Genomic DNA, 18,544 nt, shown 5'->3' on the forward strand with positions numbered 1-18,544 from the left:
AGATTTACATGAAGTCCGGGCATGTTATTAGCAAAAAAAAAAAAAAAAAAAAAAGTCAACATTTATCACTCAATCCAACAATTTCCTCTTTGAAAACGTTCTTTAGCAAAAGTAAAATATTAATATTTCTTCTGCAGAACAGGTATTTAAAGAACCACAGAAAAACACGCTGCATAGTTTTCTTGTGTAGAATACATAAGGACTGGGCCTGTTAGGTGATGTTAAAGGGAATTATATAGAAATTTACATCTATTGTGTACCTCTTATACATCTGGAACTCTCTTTAGTCCTTTTGTGCCAGGGCATTTAATCTATGTGTCAGTATGATCTTCATTATGTATATGAAGAAGGACCAGCTTGCACAGGGCGACATCCAAATAGTGGATGTGTTATCTGAACCTAGATCTGATCACAAGCTCTCTCCACCCTATAAAGCTGTGCTTGTAACATGGTACAGAAGGTGTGAATTCCCAAGAAGGTGTAATGGAGACAAGTATGGGAAATGTATATGTTTGTTGGGGTAAAAACCTAAGCTGCTACAAGAGAAATACAGTAGCTCAAAGAACACTGAAGTTTATTTCTTTTTCATTTACCAGCCTCACGGTTAGCAGTTGGGCAGCCAGGTGCTCTGCTCCTCAGAGTCCTTCCTGCCATATCGTGGCTCTACCGTCCCCTGGGGTGCTGTCCTCGCATGGATTTTTAATGATGGGCTCTCTGGGACCTGTTGGGAAGGAAAATCGCTCCTGAGGGAAACACACATCCAACAATTTGAAGGCCTAGATCTGGAATCAGCCTTCACTCACATTCCACTGACAAGATTTTAGGCATGCGATCTACACCTGGCTGCAAAGAAGCTGAAAAAGTTTGTAGCAAGACAGCCAGGTGCCTAGATATACTCTATTAAAATTACGAAAAAGGAATGCATTCTGGTAGCCAACTAGCATACCCTCGTATTATGTCACTTCTCAGAGTAAGATCAACAGAGTTGATAAAGTAATCGGCAAGCGCCTCCTTCAAACAGTTCATAGTTATGAAGAGTAGAGTGTTTTATAAAACTATATCCAGAGGACTAGGAAAACGGACTTGCGATGTAATTAACTGAAGATGAGATCTATTCCTTGTACTCTTAAGACAACCAAGATGGTTTATTTCACCAGAAAAAAAAAAAAAATAGCAATTTGCACAAAGACCAGAAGGAGAGTCAAAGAATCAGATGCATCACTATTTATCAGTCTTTCCCACATTCCTATGGCAACAGAATGCACTGATCTTGCTGGATGGGTTCTGTGCCTGCAAATGCAGGCCAGACACAGGCACTTGAGGACGGTTTCTTTTCTCCTTAGCAGCTTCCCAAGCACGAAAGCAACTCTATCATACATGATGAGAAAGCAGATCTAGAAATGCTTCCCTGGAACAGCATCAAAATGAGCTGTGGTTTGAGAAGCACAACTACAGAGTGAAACGAAGAGTTGGATCTGAGAATCTCAACTCCAGGGATCGAGATCTCATGTTTCACTAAGAACTCCGTTGCACATCCTACAGCTTGTACGTCTGTGATGCGAAACAGGCACATCTCCCTATTACCTCCCATTCTTATGTGTCCTTAGGAGAAATACTGTTAACTATCTGTGACCGTGTTTTCACTGTGACCACACAGAGGCAGGGCTAATAAAATGACTTCACTGGTCAAGTAGACAGAAGTATCCTCAATCGAAGATATCCATTAGAAGACCCAGGAGTGATTTCCTAAACAACATTTACATTTCTCTCTTCTAATTTTACATTTGCCAAGCAACTTTCTGTTCTATGATTTAGTCTTGAGTGGGTACAGATGCTACGAGAAAGTATTCCCAATGTAAGTTAAAAGAATTGCCATCATTTACTAAGCACTTGCTCGGTACTAAGCAGTTTTAGCATTGTACATGTACAAATTCATTCAATCCTCACAACCATGAGAGAGGTCCTATTACCTGCCTTTGATAGCTGAGAAAACTGGCTCAGAGTAAAGTAACTTGCCTAAACAGGGACACACAACCAGGAAGCAGTGTGGCCAGGATTCAAATGCCGGCCTCCTGACTCCTGAGTATACACCTTTATCATCATTTTCTTACTTACATATCAGGAACATTTTACTGTAAATTGAAGAACTTGTCATTCTAGTTTATAAATTAGTCTCAGAAGTTTGGAAAATGTTACACACAGCATAGGCTGAGCTGAGAAAAGCAAGTCCCGAAACCTGTAAAGCCAAGGCCCGTATCAGATACTGGCTTAAGAACTCTGCGAGGTGCTGCTGGTCCAATGAGTCCCCTGTTTTTAAAACATATTTCCTAGTTGCAACATGGGGCTTTTCATTACGATACTAATTTGCAAGTGGCTCAGGATATTCCTAGACCAGGAAGGCAATTCAAAAGCTGTCAGTTTTTATAGGGGCCCCAAATTAATTAGGAGACAAAGTCACTCAAAAGTCAAACCTCTTTTTTAATTTTTGAGAGAGAGAGAGAGAGAAAGAGAGAGAGAGAGAGAGAGAGAGAGAGAGAGAGAGAGAGAGAGAGAGAGAGAGAGAGAGAGAGAGAGGCGGGAGAGAGGGAGACACAGAATCTCAGGCAGGGTCCAGGCTCTGAGCTGTCAGCTGAGAGCCCAATGCAGGGCTTGAACCCACGAACCACAAGATCATGACCTGAGCTGAAGTCAGACTCAACCGACTGAGACATCCAGGCACCTTTTTTTTTTTTTTTTAAGGTCAAACCTGGCTCTTTTATTCTATCACTATAGTGTATTTTTACAAGCTTAAAACGAGACCAATTTTCGTGACTAAGCAGCTTGCCATTAGGAATAATCATTTCTGAAGTCTCTGGCAAAATAAAAGAAGAGCATTTAGTGTATGTAAGCAGACTAATCAGAAAAATATGAGACAGGAAAAGAAGGGGTTTTCTGTCTCTGACTCTTTGGGGTTTTTTTAAGATTTTATTTTAAAGTAATCTCTACACCCAACATGGGCTCATACTCACAACTCCGAGATCAGGAGTTGCATGCTCTCTACTGATGGAGCCACTCAGGTGCCCTGGTCTCTGACTCTTTGAAGGAGAGGGGACAGAACTGTTACAAAGAATCTTTGAGAATATAATACAAAGAGACAACTGGAGATAAATATCAATATGGATTTTAATGCAAGAAAGTTAACTTAATCACGAGTAAGAAGACTTGTTCTCCAAATGGAGCTGGCAATTTATAAGTGAACAGAAGCTTCACTCATAACTACGTAAATAATGATAAGTATTTGTGCTTTTTTGGGCGGGGTTCTGGCTCTAATTTGAGCCATGCCTACAAAGCAAGTTATGAAGGTAATATGATAGAAGTAAACTAAGTGCTATCACACTTTTTTCAAGCTCTCAGCAGAAATCTAACCTCATCTAACACAAATTTGACTCAGATGGATCTACCGATAGGTGAAGAAAACATCCACTTATAATCCTAAAAATACATTATTACCAATATCAAACGAGGGAAAACATGAAGATATAGGCATATACTCAGTTATCTGTATGTAAAAGTTCTTAGAATTCTCAACTTTTGTAGAAAATACAATTTTTCATGTGTATAGAGAATGCTGCAGAACTTCTAACCAAATTCAACATTTTTAGCATTTAATTTCAGCCCGTAGTGAACAGTTACCTCAAAACTTCTTTCTTTTATTAATGGTTCTGTTCTGCAATGCACAATTATCACATTAGAAGTTATAGAGAAAGTACAATTACACACTCTTAAAGCCTTTTTAATGAGATTTCAAACTTCTTTAAGAAGTCTATACAATTTGGGGCACGTGGGTGGCTCAGTCAGTTAACCCTCTGACTCTTTTTTTTTTAATTTTTTTTTTCAACATTTATTTCTTTTTGGGACAGAGAGAGACAGAGCATGAACGGGGGAGGGGCAGAGAGAGAGCGAGACACAGAATCGGAAACAGGCTCCAGGCTCTGAGCCATCAGCCCAGAGCCTGACACGGGGCTCGAACTCACGGACCGCGAGATCGTGACCTGGCTGAAGTCGGACGCTTAACCGACTGCGCCACCCAGGCGCCACCCAGGCGCCCCCCCTTCTGACTCTTGATTTCAGCTCAGGTCATGGTCTCACAGTTCACGGGTTCGAGCCCCATGATGGGCTCTGTGCCGGCAGCACGGAGCCTGCTTGGGATTCTCTGTCTCCCTCTCTCTCTGCCCCTCCCTCCCCCACTCTCTCTTTCATAAATAATTTTTTTTTTAAAGCGTTCTCTTAAAAAAAATAGCCTATGCAATTCACTTTGGAGAAGATTCAAAAGCAAGAGATTTGATTTCCTCTTATATTGCTGAAATCCTTACCAATCCACTAATCTATACATTCCTCCAATACAGAAAAATAACAAGAATTTACACAACAAACTTGGTCAACTGCACCCGTACCTGAGTTTCATTTATGTTTTATCTAGTTCCACTTATTCTTATTTTTCTCCTCTTTACTAATTTTTATGTTGGCAGAAGACCAGCATTTGATTCCCGAAAAGAGCATATTCACTAAAGAGCTTCTCAATTATATTCATTACTTGCCCAAATGCCCAAATACTCTTTAAATATCGTTTCCTCTGTATAGCTAAATCTCCAAATGCTTAAAAAAATACTTATTTATTTTAAGAGAACACAAGCGGGGAGCCTGACATGGGGCAATCTCATGAACCATGAGATCATGACCTGAGCCGAAGTCAAGAGTTGGACGCTTACCCAAGACTGAGCCACCCAGGTGCCCAGCCAAATCTCCTTTAAAATCACTTCTTGTCTTGCCTTTTGTGCTACACTAAGTAACTTTCAGTGTTAAGTTTGTGTGTGTGTTTTTAATACTTCATTAACTTTAATGTGATAAAGTAATATAGTAGAGGCAAAGGCTGGCCTGAGTGTGAACCTGCATTCCACTGAAATGGTGCTAGGATCATAGAAAATCACAAAAGGCCATGGATGGGGAAAAGGGAGGTCTGGCAGGACTGTGAACACGGGAAAGAAAGCGAGGCTCAGGGATGAGGACACTCTGAGACTATCATCGTAAGAGAAGGCTAAGTGGCAAAACGTCTCCAAATAACTAAGTTTGAAACTATTTTCTTTCAGAATTTTCTGCTACAATTTCCGAAAGTTCTTAACTTACACATACTAAAATTTCAAGTAGCCTAAAATATTCTAATAGAAAATATAAGAACAGTTACAGTTTTCAAGGTCTAATCTTTTTAGCAGTGAACTTTTACACTCACTACGGAAATGAAATAAGAATGTAACCCACCAGACACAAATGGTTAGTTTTCACCGTAATTCCATAATTTCAAAGGAAACATTAAAAACGAATACTCTCCTCAATATAATCAGAACCACCACCAAAAAGCCCTTAATTTTTGAAGCAGAATTTGTTTCCAGCATTATTTTCTTTTTGGTCACAGTCTATCTATGGTCTATCCTTTGTAACGTCATTGCTATCATCTTTCAAAAAAATGTCCATCTACAAATTAATTAACTTTCTTGAGACAAATCCCTGGTATACTATTCTTCTGATTCCCGTGAAAGACTCACTTTTAAGATACAATTGCAGCTGCCCCACACTGCCAGTTACTGTGTCATACACACGCCTTAAAATTCTGTAATCAGCAACCACCAGGTGCCGTATCGCATTCAGCACACCACAGTCAGTCAATACAGACATCCCCAAACACACCAAGGCTGGTTTTGTCAAATGTTTTATTGAGTGTAGACATCTGGAGTACTGTAAAACATGCATTATCTGTAGATTCAAAAAGGAGCAAGCCACATTGTCCTCACTGTCAAATGTGTCAGGCTTGGCATCCATGATGGAGATTAATGAAGTATCATGAGAGTAATATGGTTCCTGAAAAGCCTCTACAATTTGGACTAGGGTCTTAATCACGTGAAAAGCAAAGCTGTTCACATTTAGTGAACTTGCATTTCATTGGAGGTACACAGTATTTTAATTTTAAAACAAAAATAATTCTGTTTTTAGAAGATTCCCATCCCCCAACTGTATCTGTCCCTCAGTTTTCAGAAATTTTAATTTAAAAAAATCATATCCCTTTTTGGAAGTTGTACATTTATCTGAACAATAACTAAAATTTATTTCTTCTTCGGTTGCTGAGGTGTATTAAATTTGAAGAAGATAATATCTCCATCTTCGACAATGTAATTTCTGCCTTGTTGTCTGTACTTTCCAGCAGCCTGTAAAGAGGAGATAGAGAGGAAATGGGTTATTTTAAAACTAAATACATGAGGTAAATGGTAGCAGCAGATGCAAAAAGTATTCTACTTCTTGGGTCATATTAAACACAACAAGAAATACAGGAAAACATGTAAGTTCAAAACTAGACTAGGAGAGAAGCAAAGTCTTCCTGATTTGGGCAGAACTAGATTTTCCATATGTACATAATCATAATGTATTCTCTACTAAATTGTTGGTACATAAATGTAATTATACCAATATCATTAAGTTTCATTACATGCTGTTTATGGTACATTTCTGATGTGTCTGCAAACATCCGGCAAGTCACTGTAACAAAACAGATCAAACCAGGCAGGAAGACTAGACAACTAGTTCGAAGCTACTTTATTTGCTTAAGGAAAATATTTGGTGATACTGGTGATGCCAAAGAGTCTGCTACAAGAGAGACTATTACCAATTTTAATGTACAGATTTTAAATTATTTCCTTGAATTTTTTTTATTTAGTCTTGACAACGGCCAGAGTAGTGTGTACTAAAATTCATCACGAAGAAGTTTACTGACTAACGGCCCTAGTTACAAGCAGACTCTAACAGGTTGGAACTGCAAAGACAGATATTTTTCCCACTTGTAAATTAGTCGGCAAAGCAACTGATTCCACCTGCTGGCATGCAGATCCCCAAGTGCAATCCGCCAGTAATTCTAATACAAACAAGCAGCAGTTCCAGGGACCCAGGTTCACCCCAGGTGCAGCACACACACTCCACCCTAAGCACAACAGGCTCTTCAGCATCTACACTTAACACTGCACACAACTGACACAGTCCCACAGGACCCCACCATCGACCACTCAACAATGAGAACTCAAGGATCTTTTGGGAAAGATTCTCCAAAGTATTTTCTCTCTGCTAGAATTTACTGAGAACATGAAACCTTTGCCCAACAAGATTAGTACTTCTCTTTGAGGATGTTGATAAGAATGTTCAAAGTCAAGTACAATTATACTAATCAGACACAACACTAACAAAGATCATATATCTGAGGTTAAAATCAACAAACCAGATCACAGAACCCTAGTAAGCATATTTTCAAATGTCTAGACTACTTATTAAAAATCACCTACTAACAATGTGCTATTAAAATGGAACCATTTTTTAAAAAGCCAAGATACCCTAACATTCTAAAAAGATACAGATAGATATACACATAAACACACACATACCCACATTCACATGATTTCTGTAAAGACATGTGATATATTGAAGGCCATATGCTACTTATTTTGAGAATCTAAAGCCCCCTGTTATAAAACAGTATAGACAATTTAAATCAAATACGTATTGACATGACATATTAATGTAAGTTTATATACTTTGTTACCACTCAACTTTACTACTAATTAAAGGTGACAGTGTTCCTTTAAATTCTCTAGAGACCATTTAATCCATTTCCACTGCTATCAGAAACACTGGTTGAAAAAAAAAATCAATACCCATTTGTGAATCTTGAGTATGTATTAAACAAGACACGTCTAACCAGTTCATTTGCACTTGAAAGCAGCCATCTGTAGAAGCCAGCTTTGCCTAAGCAGATATGATTGCTAATAATGTGATATCCCTGTAGACTACAAAGCCCACACAGAGCTATTCAGTATATAGTTCACAGCACTGGCATTAAATTAGTTATGCTGCACTGGTGTTAGAAATACATATATATATATACACATACACACATACACACGTACACAATCTTGCTCTCAAACGTAAAACCTACTTGATAATATACAAGTAAATATTTGTTGAAAAGAGAGCATAATGCAATTCATAAATGCTTTACTTGGAGTTCAAATTCTGAAATATTAGTTTTGGTGATGAAAAACCACATAAAATACTTAATGGTATTTATTCTAAGCTGAAAAGCCAGAGGTCATTCTTTTCTAATTTATAATATAAAAGCTTCCAGTGAGTGTTAAGCATTTCTACAAGCAAGAAATATTATTGTATTATATATGATAAAGTTTCTCTGTATAGTGCAAGGAAGCATTGCCAATTTATGTATCCTTCAACTTTATTACAACATAGACACTGATTAAGGATTGGTAAAACATGTTTACAGAATATAAAAAAGAAGCATCGGCTCTTGAATTCTAGTACTAGAAAGACATCCTTAATCATCTTTACTTCATGAAAAAATACACATGCCAACATGATGTAGCATGTTGAAAAATAATCTGAGATTTTTCAAGTCTGATTAGCATTCCTGACAAAGTTCAATCTCAGTATTTGTGTACCTATCAATACAAATGACACCATTAAAAAGTTAGTGACTTTGTTTAGTTATAAAATGTAACTTCTTTCACTCCACTTAAAAATCAAAATGGGGCTCTCACTCTACACTGAACCAATTATACCAAGATTTTTCCCTCTTCTTCCTGGGGTCCCAACAGTTCTATTAAAGTCCTGCTGTCCAGTATGATCTTTCCAATGATTACCAATGAGAATAAACTAAACTTGAAACAAACTTTTTTTGCATTCCTTTCAAATTACCAAACAGTAAACACAAGAGAGACCTTTTAAACTTCTTAATATTTTCTATGGTATTCTTCAAATACCAAATTAAATGAAAGATAAAGAAGCCTTCCTACAATGTCAGTTTAATCACTTGACCTATTTATCAATTACAGATGACACAGTATTAGATTTTGCTAAGTAAAACCTAATAAAGCCAAACTAAGCTTGCAGAATTTACGTTAAAAAAAAAATCATTATTCATGTATAAGCACTGCTTCATTGTTAGTGGTTGCAAATCAAATTATACTTATTAGCTAAAATAAAGCATGATTTTGGACCTGCCCTCTAGTGTTGAGAAAGCAAATCAAATTCCCAAAGATCTTAAAAAAAAAAAAAAAAAGTACAACTATGAAGTTTTAGCAAGAACAGATTTTGATTAACTACATTTCTGTCCCTTTCCTCGAATTGATCATGAGCATATATATACTACTTTTACTTTAGATATTCAAATGTAAAAAGTATAATTTTCCTTTGGCCATTAGTGAACAAATTCTTTGAAATTATTTATAATTACTTAAAATTATTTTTATTTTCAGTTTTAGAAAAATGCCACAAATATATACTGATAATTCACACATTTTAAAAATTATCTAAAAGCATGTAAACAGCAACAGCTCTTCAATCAGTTGACAGGAATACTAAACCCTGACACACATTTTAAAAGACAGCTATCATTCATTTTAATGAGTATTTTTATATTAGTAAAAATTATACAATATGAAACCAGAAGATAATTCCTTACCTTGACTGCATTTTCAGAACCTTCTTCTTTAAAATCTTCGTATTTCATTACTTCAGCCATAATGAATCCTTTTTCAAAATCTGTGTGAATCTTTCCTGCAGCCTGAGGAGCCTTCGTCCCTTTCTTTGAGAAGAAAGACCAGAGAAAACTAATTGCATTTAAGATGATTGATTGTAAGCGTAGAGTTTCTTTTCTCTGATCTGCAGTTGGGTTCAACTTAAACTTAGTTTAATATCACAGTTAAGATGTCAGATATACAATTAGTCCAATGTGAACACTGGGCACTGTCTGTGCAGCAGATTTTAGCACAGACAGATCAGTAGATATTAAAGAAGCATGGCTTTGTTTTTCCTGACAGTCATCCAGTTTTATTGATTTAGATGCAGTGGTCTAGTTTGGGTGTAGGTTTCATTTCGATTTTCTATTCTTCACAGTGGAAAAAAAAATAAGGATTTTAAAGTAACTTTCAAGCTGAATTATCAAAGGTTTAAAAAAGATAAAAAGGCTTAAAATTTCAGCTCATCTAAAGAACATATAAAAATCAATATACAAAGGGACATTTTAAAGACATTTCCAACAAATCATAAAAATCTATGTTCAGCAAATAATTTTGAAATTCTCATAAAATTTCAGTAATAAAATTTCCAAACATTTAACATAATACAGACTGCCTCTCACCATCAGGAAGGAAAATTCAAGTTGATATGGGAAGAAAAATGTCTTATAATTACTCCATATGTTAAATTACAAGGACATACATTCCAGACACACACAACCATGGAAAGAAATTTGAGAAATAATGGTGACCTAAAGGCTGCTTAATAAAGCATGTTAAAGTGATAAGGAGTCTGACACTATAAAGCACAGTTTTTACAATAAAAGATGTATTGGGTTAATATGGCTACTCACTGATGCTTACCTGACTAAATATCTTAGCACATTAAATCATGGATACTTACAATCAGTCTTAAGATAAACCAGCTTTCACATTTTCAAGCCCAGAACATGTTCTCTTTCCTGCTACATATACTTAAGTTTGGAAGTTTAAAGGCTTTAAAATATATGGTGAAAATAAACCGTGGCAATTTGTTTACCAACTTGGATTTGCTTTGACATTATTTTCTTAGTCTATATAAAAGGACCTTGGTTAGAAGTCAATCAAACATTTCTTTACAAAGAGGAGAAGGAATAAAAAGTGAATCTCATTCACACAACACATTGAACATTACATTGAACTGCCTCCGTGATTCTACCCATATTAAATCAAAATAAATCTAACGATAAATTATGATAGTCAGTGAAAACAGAAATCAAAATAGCATTAAAATTTATCATGGAGCATATACTAAAAAAAGCATAATGGAAGAATCCATAAGACAAGGAGTATTTCTAAAAGTTATGACATTATTTTTATATCCTGTAATGCTATTTGGGACTACATATATTTCAAAATATTTTTAAGTAGTAACTACCATATTACAATATATTTACATTTAAAAGCAAGCCATTACAGTTCACAGTTTCTATTGTCCTCTGGGAATAAATTAGTCATTCTTTCTGGTCGTAATCAGTATACATCAATATTTAAAATACATATCACATTTTTAAAGAAGAAAGACTGAATATATAACATTGCAAAAATAAATACCACTTCTATGAATTCAAATAAAAAAGCATGAATTATTACACATTGAGTTTAGCTCTTTGAGCCCAACTGTGTATCTATGAAGAGCATAATGATGTCATATTGCTTTTATTGCTGAAAATGTAATCCGAGCAAAGCAAAGGAGGAAAGAACCACCCGCAACCCAAACAAACTTAGCGAATACAAAATGAAAAGCAACATCAATTTCACTGCAGACAAACCCAGTCACACAGATTAAGCAAGCACAATACTGGTGCGTCTTATCTCTGACCACAGGAGGAGGGTAGACAGATTCTACAGGATGAAGAAATTCAGACTATGTAATAGGCAGAATCAATTGTTACCTGCCTCAATCAATGCCGCTCCACTTTCACTGTTCAGCAGCTCACAAATAATTAAAGTTATCCTGGACAAAAACCTCATCTGTAATGACTAGCTAACCGCCACCATGACAAACTTCAAAGTCAGTGATATCAATCTGAATTCAATAGTGTGGAACTGGATATAGCTGATGAATAAGTATGAATCTTACCCTGATGGTCCATGCACGTACTTCATCTGGGCCTGCAGTGAAAAAGTATTCTAGTTGGAGTGCTGCAAACCCAGCCTTAATGATCTTTGGCAAAGCGCTGAAATAAAATGAAACAAATTCACTCAACATATAAGTTGATTGTGCCAGAGATCAGTATAGAGCTAAAATTATTCATTTCAAGCAGAAATGTTAAAGATATTAGTAAATGACCATTCATCTTTCATAATACACTTGAGGAGGACTGAAAGCATGTAACTGTTTCTAAAAACCCCTTCTAAAATAGGTTTTAATTATATTAGTCTGAATGTATCATTTCGAACTGTTTACCATAAAAAAAAAAAGAAAAATTTGATCTACCCATCCTAAAACTATTTTCCTCCAATATTAATTATTTCCAGGACATGGGTCATGCAAGCAACATTATTTGACTGAAATCCAATGTTTAAACAATATATTAGTGTTACTCAGAAAAAATTAAGGCAACTGATTCACCCTTTCCCCTCCCCCACTGAACATGACGAAAGAGTTTTGGCGATCATTCCTTCTCAAAAATATACATAACTAATACCTATGTTATAATTAAAACACTGTACAGAGATGACAGATGACAGTTAAAAACTTAATTTAAAATAAATCTTTTCACTCTGTCTCATGGTAAAGAAAGGAGAAGATTCCCTCTTTATAATGGTAATTACTCTGTCATTTATTATTCTATCAGCGCAAGCAATTAAATTACTGCAAGGAAATAGTTGATAATAAAGTGTAGGGAAAATGAATGCTAATTAACCTTTGTGTCATGTTCGCTTCCAGATACTTCTGTCTCTCCTCAGCACTCAATTCTTGCAACTTGAGTTCCAAGGCCCCACTAAAAGGAATGACCAAGGCACCTGGGTCATACTTGTCCACCCACTCTTTAATTTTTATCAACCTGTAGACAAAAAAGGGCACAACATTATCTTGTAGTGCATGCATGACTGTACCACATTCATTATTATCAAGTAGCACATACATATTCATAAGAATTGCACGGTTTTATGATGCCATCTTTTTGTGTATAGCTTTCCAAGGTCAAGGCATTAACAGGCAGCAATTGCTTCAGGTATACGCCATGAGATTTTACTGTAATCTAGTTTTACTTTAGCACATTTTCAATACAAACTATTACACAAATATTATAAAACTTTTTAAACTTACACTAAATTTTTTCAGCATTAACACCTGTGCCCTTGAAAACCTCAATTTTATGATTTATATTATTTTCCTTACTTTACAAAGTAAAATGTTAAGAAGCAAAAACGTCAAGTTCTGTTTATATAGGAACCATAACCTAAAAAGTGCCAGCTAATTGTGAAGTTTTTGTCAAATAAATAATTGGGTCCACCCAGATATTTATATGCCTAGTTCAGTTCCCTCTGGGACTAACAAAAGCTTACAGTTACACCTGGTTGTGAGGGAGATTTCTGCTAATCAAGACAAACATATCCAGAAACACAGATTTACAAACCTAGTTGATTATATATGCACACCATTCTTAACGAATCTCACTTTTGTAGGACCACAAATAAGGGAACTGCAGAGGAAATAAATTCCTTTAATCACAAAGGGTTTAGAAAGCCAAATCAGTTAGGGAATAGATACCAAGTGTTTGCTGAAAGGATGTTATTGAATGATTTCTTTTTCTTCCAAATCATGGAGTATTCTGGCAAAGCAGTAGTTAGAAAATGAAGAAGTATAGTGAATATATTAACTAGGTTCTGATTCTAGCTTTTAATTCCTGGGCAGGTTACTGAAACTTTCTTTCTTTCTTTTTAATAATGTTTATTTATTTTTGAGAGAGAGACAGAGACAGAGACAGAGAGAGAGCACGAGCAGGGGAGGGGCAGAGAGAGACAGAGAGAGAGAGAGAGAGAGAGAGAGAGAGAGAGAGAGAGAGAATCTGAAGCAGGCTCCAGGCTCTGAGCTGTCAGCCACCCAGGTGCCCCAAGATTACTGAAACTTTCTAAGCCTCAGTTTCCTCATCTATAAAAATGGAGATAATTATAGTACACATTATATTGTAATGAACCTAGAAAAGTAATGCCTGGCCTCCAATAAATGGTATTACTATTATTATAACTGTTAATAATAACAGTAGTTACTATTATTTTCATTCTCAGATTATCATAGATTATATGCCTATGATTCTGGAACAGGGTTTAGTATAGAAGTGAATATAGATGTCATAGAAACTTATGTTAAAAATGTTAATGCATACAAGTCTTACATAACCCTACTAGTCTCCCAAATTTAGACCAAGGTTTTAATAGCTATTATGGCAAAAAAAAATTGTGGCAGGTATCCTTTAAATAATCAATGTAAATGCCACCTTAGAAACACAAGAACTGGACCACAAATTCATCAAAACTTACCTATCAAAGAAAATGACAGGGGATCAGAGTTATTATAAAATTAAGAATATAGCCTACTGAGTAGGATTTAGGATGGGATAAAGGAGTGAAATATTCACACAACAGTTTGTACATGTTTACATACAGCAGTTTGTACATGTTTGTTATATAAGGCTAACCTATAATTTACTTATTTAATATGTTATCAGTGGTTTCTGATCTTAATTTTTTTTTCCTTTGGTCACATCCTAAAAGAATGGAACAATCCCTAAGATTATTTTGGAATAAAGTATGTGTCCTTTAAAATAAGAAATCCAAACCAGATATTTTATTATCCAAAATTATGAAGAACAGGTTAAAGAAAAAAGAGAAAATCTGTTTTTATTTTTATTATTATTTTTAAAGATTTTACTTTTAAGTAATCTCTACACCCAATGGGGGGCTTGAACTCACAAGCCCGAGACCAAGAATTGCACACTCATACTCCACAGACTGAGCCAGACAGGTGCCCCCAAAAAGGGAAAATTTAAATTGATATACTTCTGCCTATAAGAACATTATAAGATTCTAAGTTACTTCACAGACTTACACTATTCAAACAAACGATATGGTTTAATAACATACGTTTATTACACAAGTCAGAATCAAGTGTGTGTGTGTGTGTGTGTGTGTGTGTGTGTGTGTGTGTGTATTCATTGAAAATGAAATAAAACAAGCCCAGGTAAGAGGATAATATAAAAATATAATACATATTTTGTTTCATAAATATGGTCAACATAACTAATAAAACCAGAACTGTTATGAAACAACAAGATAAGAAATAATTACTTTGGCTAAAACATCAATTCAGAATAACAATAGTTCTACCCTGTCATTTTAACAGCCTTTCCTGCAGAATCCTCAGAGGGATTATTTGCATTCCTCAGGTGTTCTATTGTACAATTCAGATGAATAAAGACTTACAAATCATTCCTCTACCGCCAATGTGAGACTTTGATCTGGTGAATACACCATTGTACCTTAACTATAATTGGCAAAAAACCTGACAGTGTAGAGCATCACAAGCTTAATAACAAAGGAGAATATCTCAAAGTGTTGACAGATGATCTTCATAATGCAGAAGCAGAGCTGGTACATTTTAGCAATAAATGAGCACTGAGGTCTAAAGGTCTCTAAAGTGACTGACATCAGACCTGCTATAGCCTCACTAAAAGAAAAAGGTACCGGAGCACTCTCCGTAAAGTGAGTTAGGCTCTTTGCCTGCAAGCTTCACTTTTGTGACTTTCACTGTCATAGAAAACACAGGGAAGATGAAAAGTGAGTTAGGTTCTTTGGCTGTCTGCTTTACTTTTGTTACTTTTACTATCAAACAAAAGTGAGAAATGTCCCAAAGTGATTTTTAATTACATATTTGAAGTAAGCCTTCGGTAATGAAAACATAGTCCTCAATTTTAAGATTATAGACTGAAATACATATAATATATCTATTAGGTCTTATGGTTACAAAAGTGTGATAATGAGGCCAAGATCACAAGTTTGAACCCCATTGGGACCAGTTACCTTTTGCAGAAAAATGTCTATTCTATTGCTACAAACCATACCCCAAACTATAGTTAGTCATCTAAAAAATGTGTGCTACTAGCACAAGAGGGATATGAAAAATCAAAGTTGAGCTCAGTACCACCACCAGAAAAACAGTTTCAAGTACATTCTGTCAAAGTGACTGAATAATAATCTCCATATACAACGTTAACAAATGTCTAAAGAACACTATCCAATTGTTAGAGACCAAAATAATGAAAATGATGATGAAACTGTCACAGAATATCAAATTATATAAGGAGAGACAAAACAGTAAAGACACTACACTCCCAAAGAGTTAAGCTGTAAAGACTTTGATAATGTTCATTTTGCAAATTTATACAACCAGATTATTGCAAGGGGATCCACCCTTCTCTTGATAAGGAGCCAGAGCCACGCTGATTTCCCCAAAGTCTTATGAGTGACAAATGGAAAAAGGAATTGCCATTAGTTGTATTTTTCTCTCTGGTAATGATTCCATAGCAAGGGGACAAAGCAAAGACAAGGAGTTTTAAGACTAAAAGGATGATGCTTTGGAGATACACTGGCAGGTTGTGAGGTTAGACTGTTTGGCAGAACAAGATCTTTAATATTAAATTAGTATTCGATTTCCAAAAGATCATGTCTCAAATGTATCTTTGCTCTTATAATCTGACCTTCTCAGCAAGTCTTGAAATTCCAGATTCCATAATTTGATTTTCCTAGGGTTTATTTACATTGCTTGTATTCCTTTTCTCAGATACTAATTTTATTTCTAAAAATTCTATTTGTTTCTCTTTCAAATCTACCTGCTCTTTTTAAGAATATTTCACTCTTATTTAATGAGTTCTTAGTCCCTTTCCCTATTTTAAGCAGATTAAAAGTTCTTTTCGGACTGCTCTAATTACTTCTGGTTTCTTGGGTAAAACTCTGCCCCCCCATCATTTGTCACCTGCAAGAAGCCTCTCACAACAGTTGGTTCCTTTGTATGTGCTGTGCCGTTTGGGTCATTTGTGTGTGGTCATTTGGCAGCAGCAGTCAAGTTCCAAGGGAGTCTGCTTCCCCATGTTTAGAGATCTATCTATGGAGTAGTTTTGCGTTTATTCTTCCAGGAAAGAGCTATGGAGGGTCATGGGCTCTGGATCATTTTAAGGCTTAGTTATTTCTGCATTAGGTTATTGGTAATGCAAATTAAGGCCTCCTACCTCATATAGCTCTGTCCTAGTCTCTAATTCCTGATAGTACAGTTTCTTCCTTTGTCTGGAAGGGGTGGGAATGGAAGGCATTTTTCTAGCACCTGATTATGGAAAGGATAGCTTTTTCTAAGCTTTTATGAATGAGCCTCATTCTGGTACCTGCAGTCCAGGGCCCATGCCTGGACTCTTATTCCTATGGCCACCAAGCCTTCTAGGCCATATATTAGCCGGGTTTTCCTCAAGAGCCATACCTTATTGATTTTACTCTCTACTCTCACTGAGTTTCCTCATTGTTTTTGGCACCTAGAAAACCCCTTACTGTCTTTCAAGTCCTTCTGTGTGTTCTAAAAATACCACATCATCATCAAGACCATCCTTGACTGGTTATTCTCTCTGGTGTTTCCATACATGAGGAACAAGAGGGGAGCCTCCTGTACCGGCTCAGCCCACCATCTTAACTGAAACCTCTCCATACTGGAGTTAAATCTTCCATTTTACTGTGTTCTAATACAACAGCTTTCAAACTTGTTTTTGAATATTACCCACAGGAAGAAATAGATTTTATACTTGATTCAAACATATGGTGCACAGACATATTATTTTCATACACATATCCAAACTGACACAGGTTTCACAAAACAATACTTACCTTTATAATGGGAAATAGGACAATCTCGATGGTGCTATTTGATATTCTACATAACTAAATTCTTGCAACTTAAACTCCTGAAATAGTTTTCTCTAACATACTTTCATAAGAACTTTAACTTTTTTTCCATACTTCATGTCCATCTAGCCATTTGACTACATCCTAGCTACTAAAGATCACTCAACCCAGCACTAAAGCCAAGTTATATTGTCATTTATGGTATTTTTGCTGAACATGAGAACTCTCTCCAATCTGTTCACTCTAGTTTGCAACATCAAAGTATATTTAAAATCCTTAAAACTGTTACATATGATAGGATTAGGTCCTTATATACAACCTACATAATTTTCTGCGAATCTAGGTCTTACTTTTTCTTTCTTTTTTTAAAAATCAGTAATATCTTATTTCTGACCGACTGCTAGCCAAGAACCATATGTCAATATTCAGAAAATGATGCAACTTACACAAAGGAGGATCTAGGGCTGGTTCATTCAGTGACTTAATATCATTCAGTCAATGTTATTAAGGACTTGACCTTTACTGAGCTAGTTCTCTCATGTTGTTCATGGTATGGATGTACCACAAATCCAGGGGGCACTGATAAACACTGAGGTCATTTTAGTCTCTCTGCCTTACAGGTTTACTCTCTCTTCTATTAAAACTGCTCAGAGTACCAAAGAAATGACTTTAAAATATCACATTCCTTTTTTCCATTTTCCAAACATAATCACTGCAAATTAATGTCAATTTACAGTGTTGTAGAAGAAAAAAAAAGAAATAATGGCTCATGGAAGGTAAGGTTATCCTCTTAAAGATGACAGAAACACTGATTAATCCAGTTCTTTCACAAATGGCAATAAATGACACTAGAATTACTAATACTAAAATTAATACCACAAACAATATACAAACTGAAATATATGCTGTAAGCAATATTTGTTCAAGGCCAAAAAGTTAACTCCAGAAAATCCAAAATTCCCAATTCTTTAGAATTCTTTGAATAAAGTTATTAGAATGGCGTTACTAGA

General features: G+C 35.7%; 1 protein-coding gene across 1 annotated transcript in view; it reads right to left on the reverse strand.

Moving 5' to 3' along the window:
* Positions 1–5,727: 5,727 nt before the first annotated feature.
* Positions 5,728–18,544, reverse strand: part of OLA1 (Obg like ATPase 1) — a 172,928-nt gene continuing 160,111 nt past the window's right edge. The window contains exons 8-11 of the mRNA XM_023259469.2: positions 12,512–12,652; positions 11,725–11,821; positions 9,548–9,670; positions 5,728–6,236 (exon numbers count right to left, since the gene is read on the reverse strand). Coding sequence (XP_023115237.1) covers positions 6,135–6,236; positions 9,548–9,670; positions 11,725–11,821; positions 12,512–12,652 — 463 coding nt within the window. The 3' untranslated portion in view covers positions 5,728–6,134. The remainder of the gene's footprint in view (positions 6,237–9,547; positions 9,671–11,724; positions 11,822–12,511; positions 12,653–18,544) is intronic.

Source organism: Felis catus, chromosome C1 (assembly GCF_018350175.1).
Source record: "Felis catus isolate Fca126 chromosome C1, F.catus_Fca126_mat1.0, whole genome shotgun sequence".
Lineage (NCBI taxonomy): Eukaryota > Metazoa > Chordata > Mammalia > Carnivora > Felidae > Felis > Felis catus.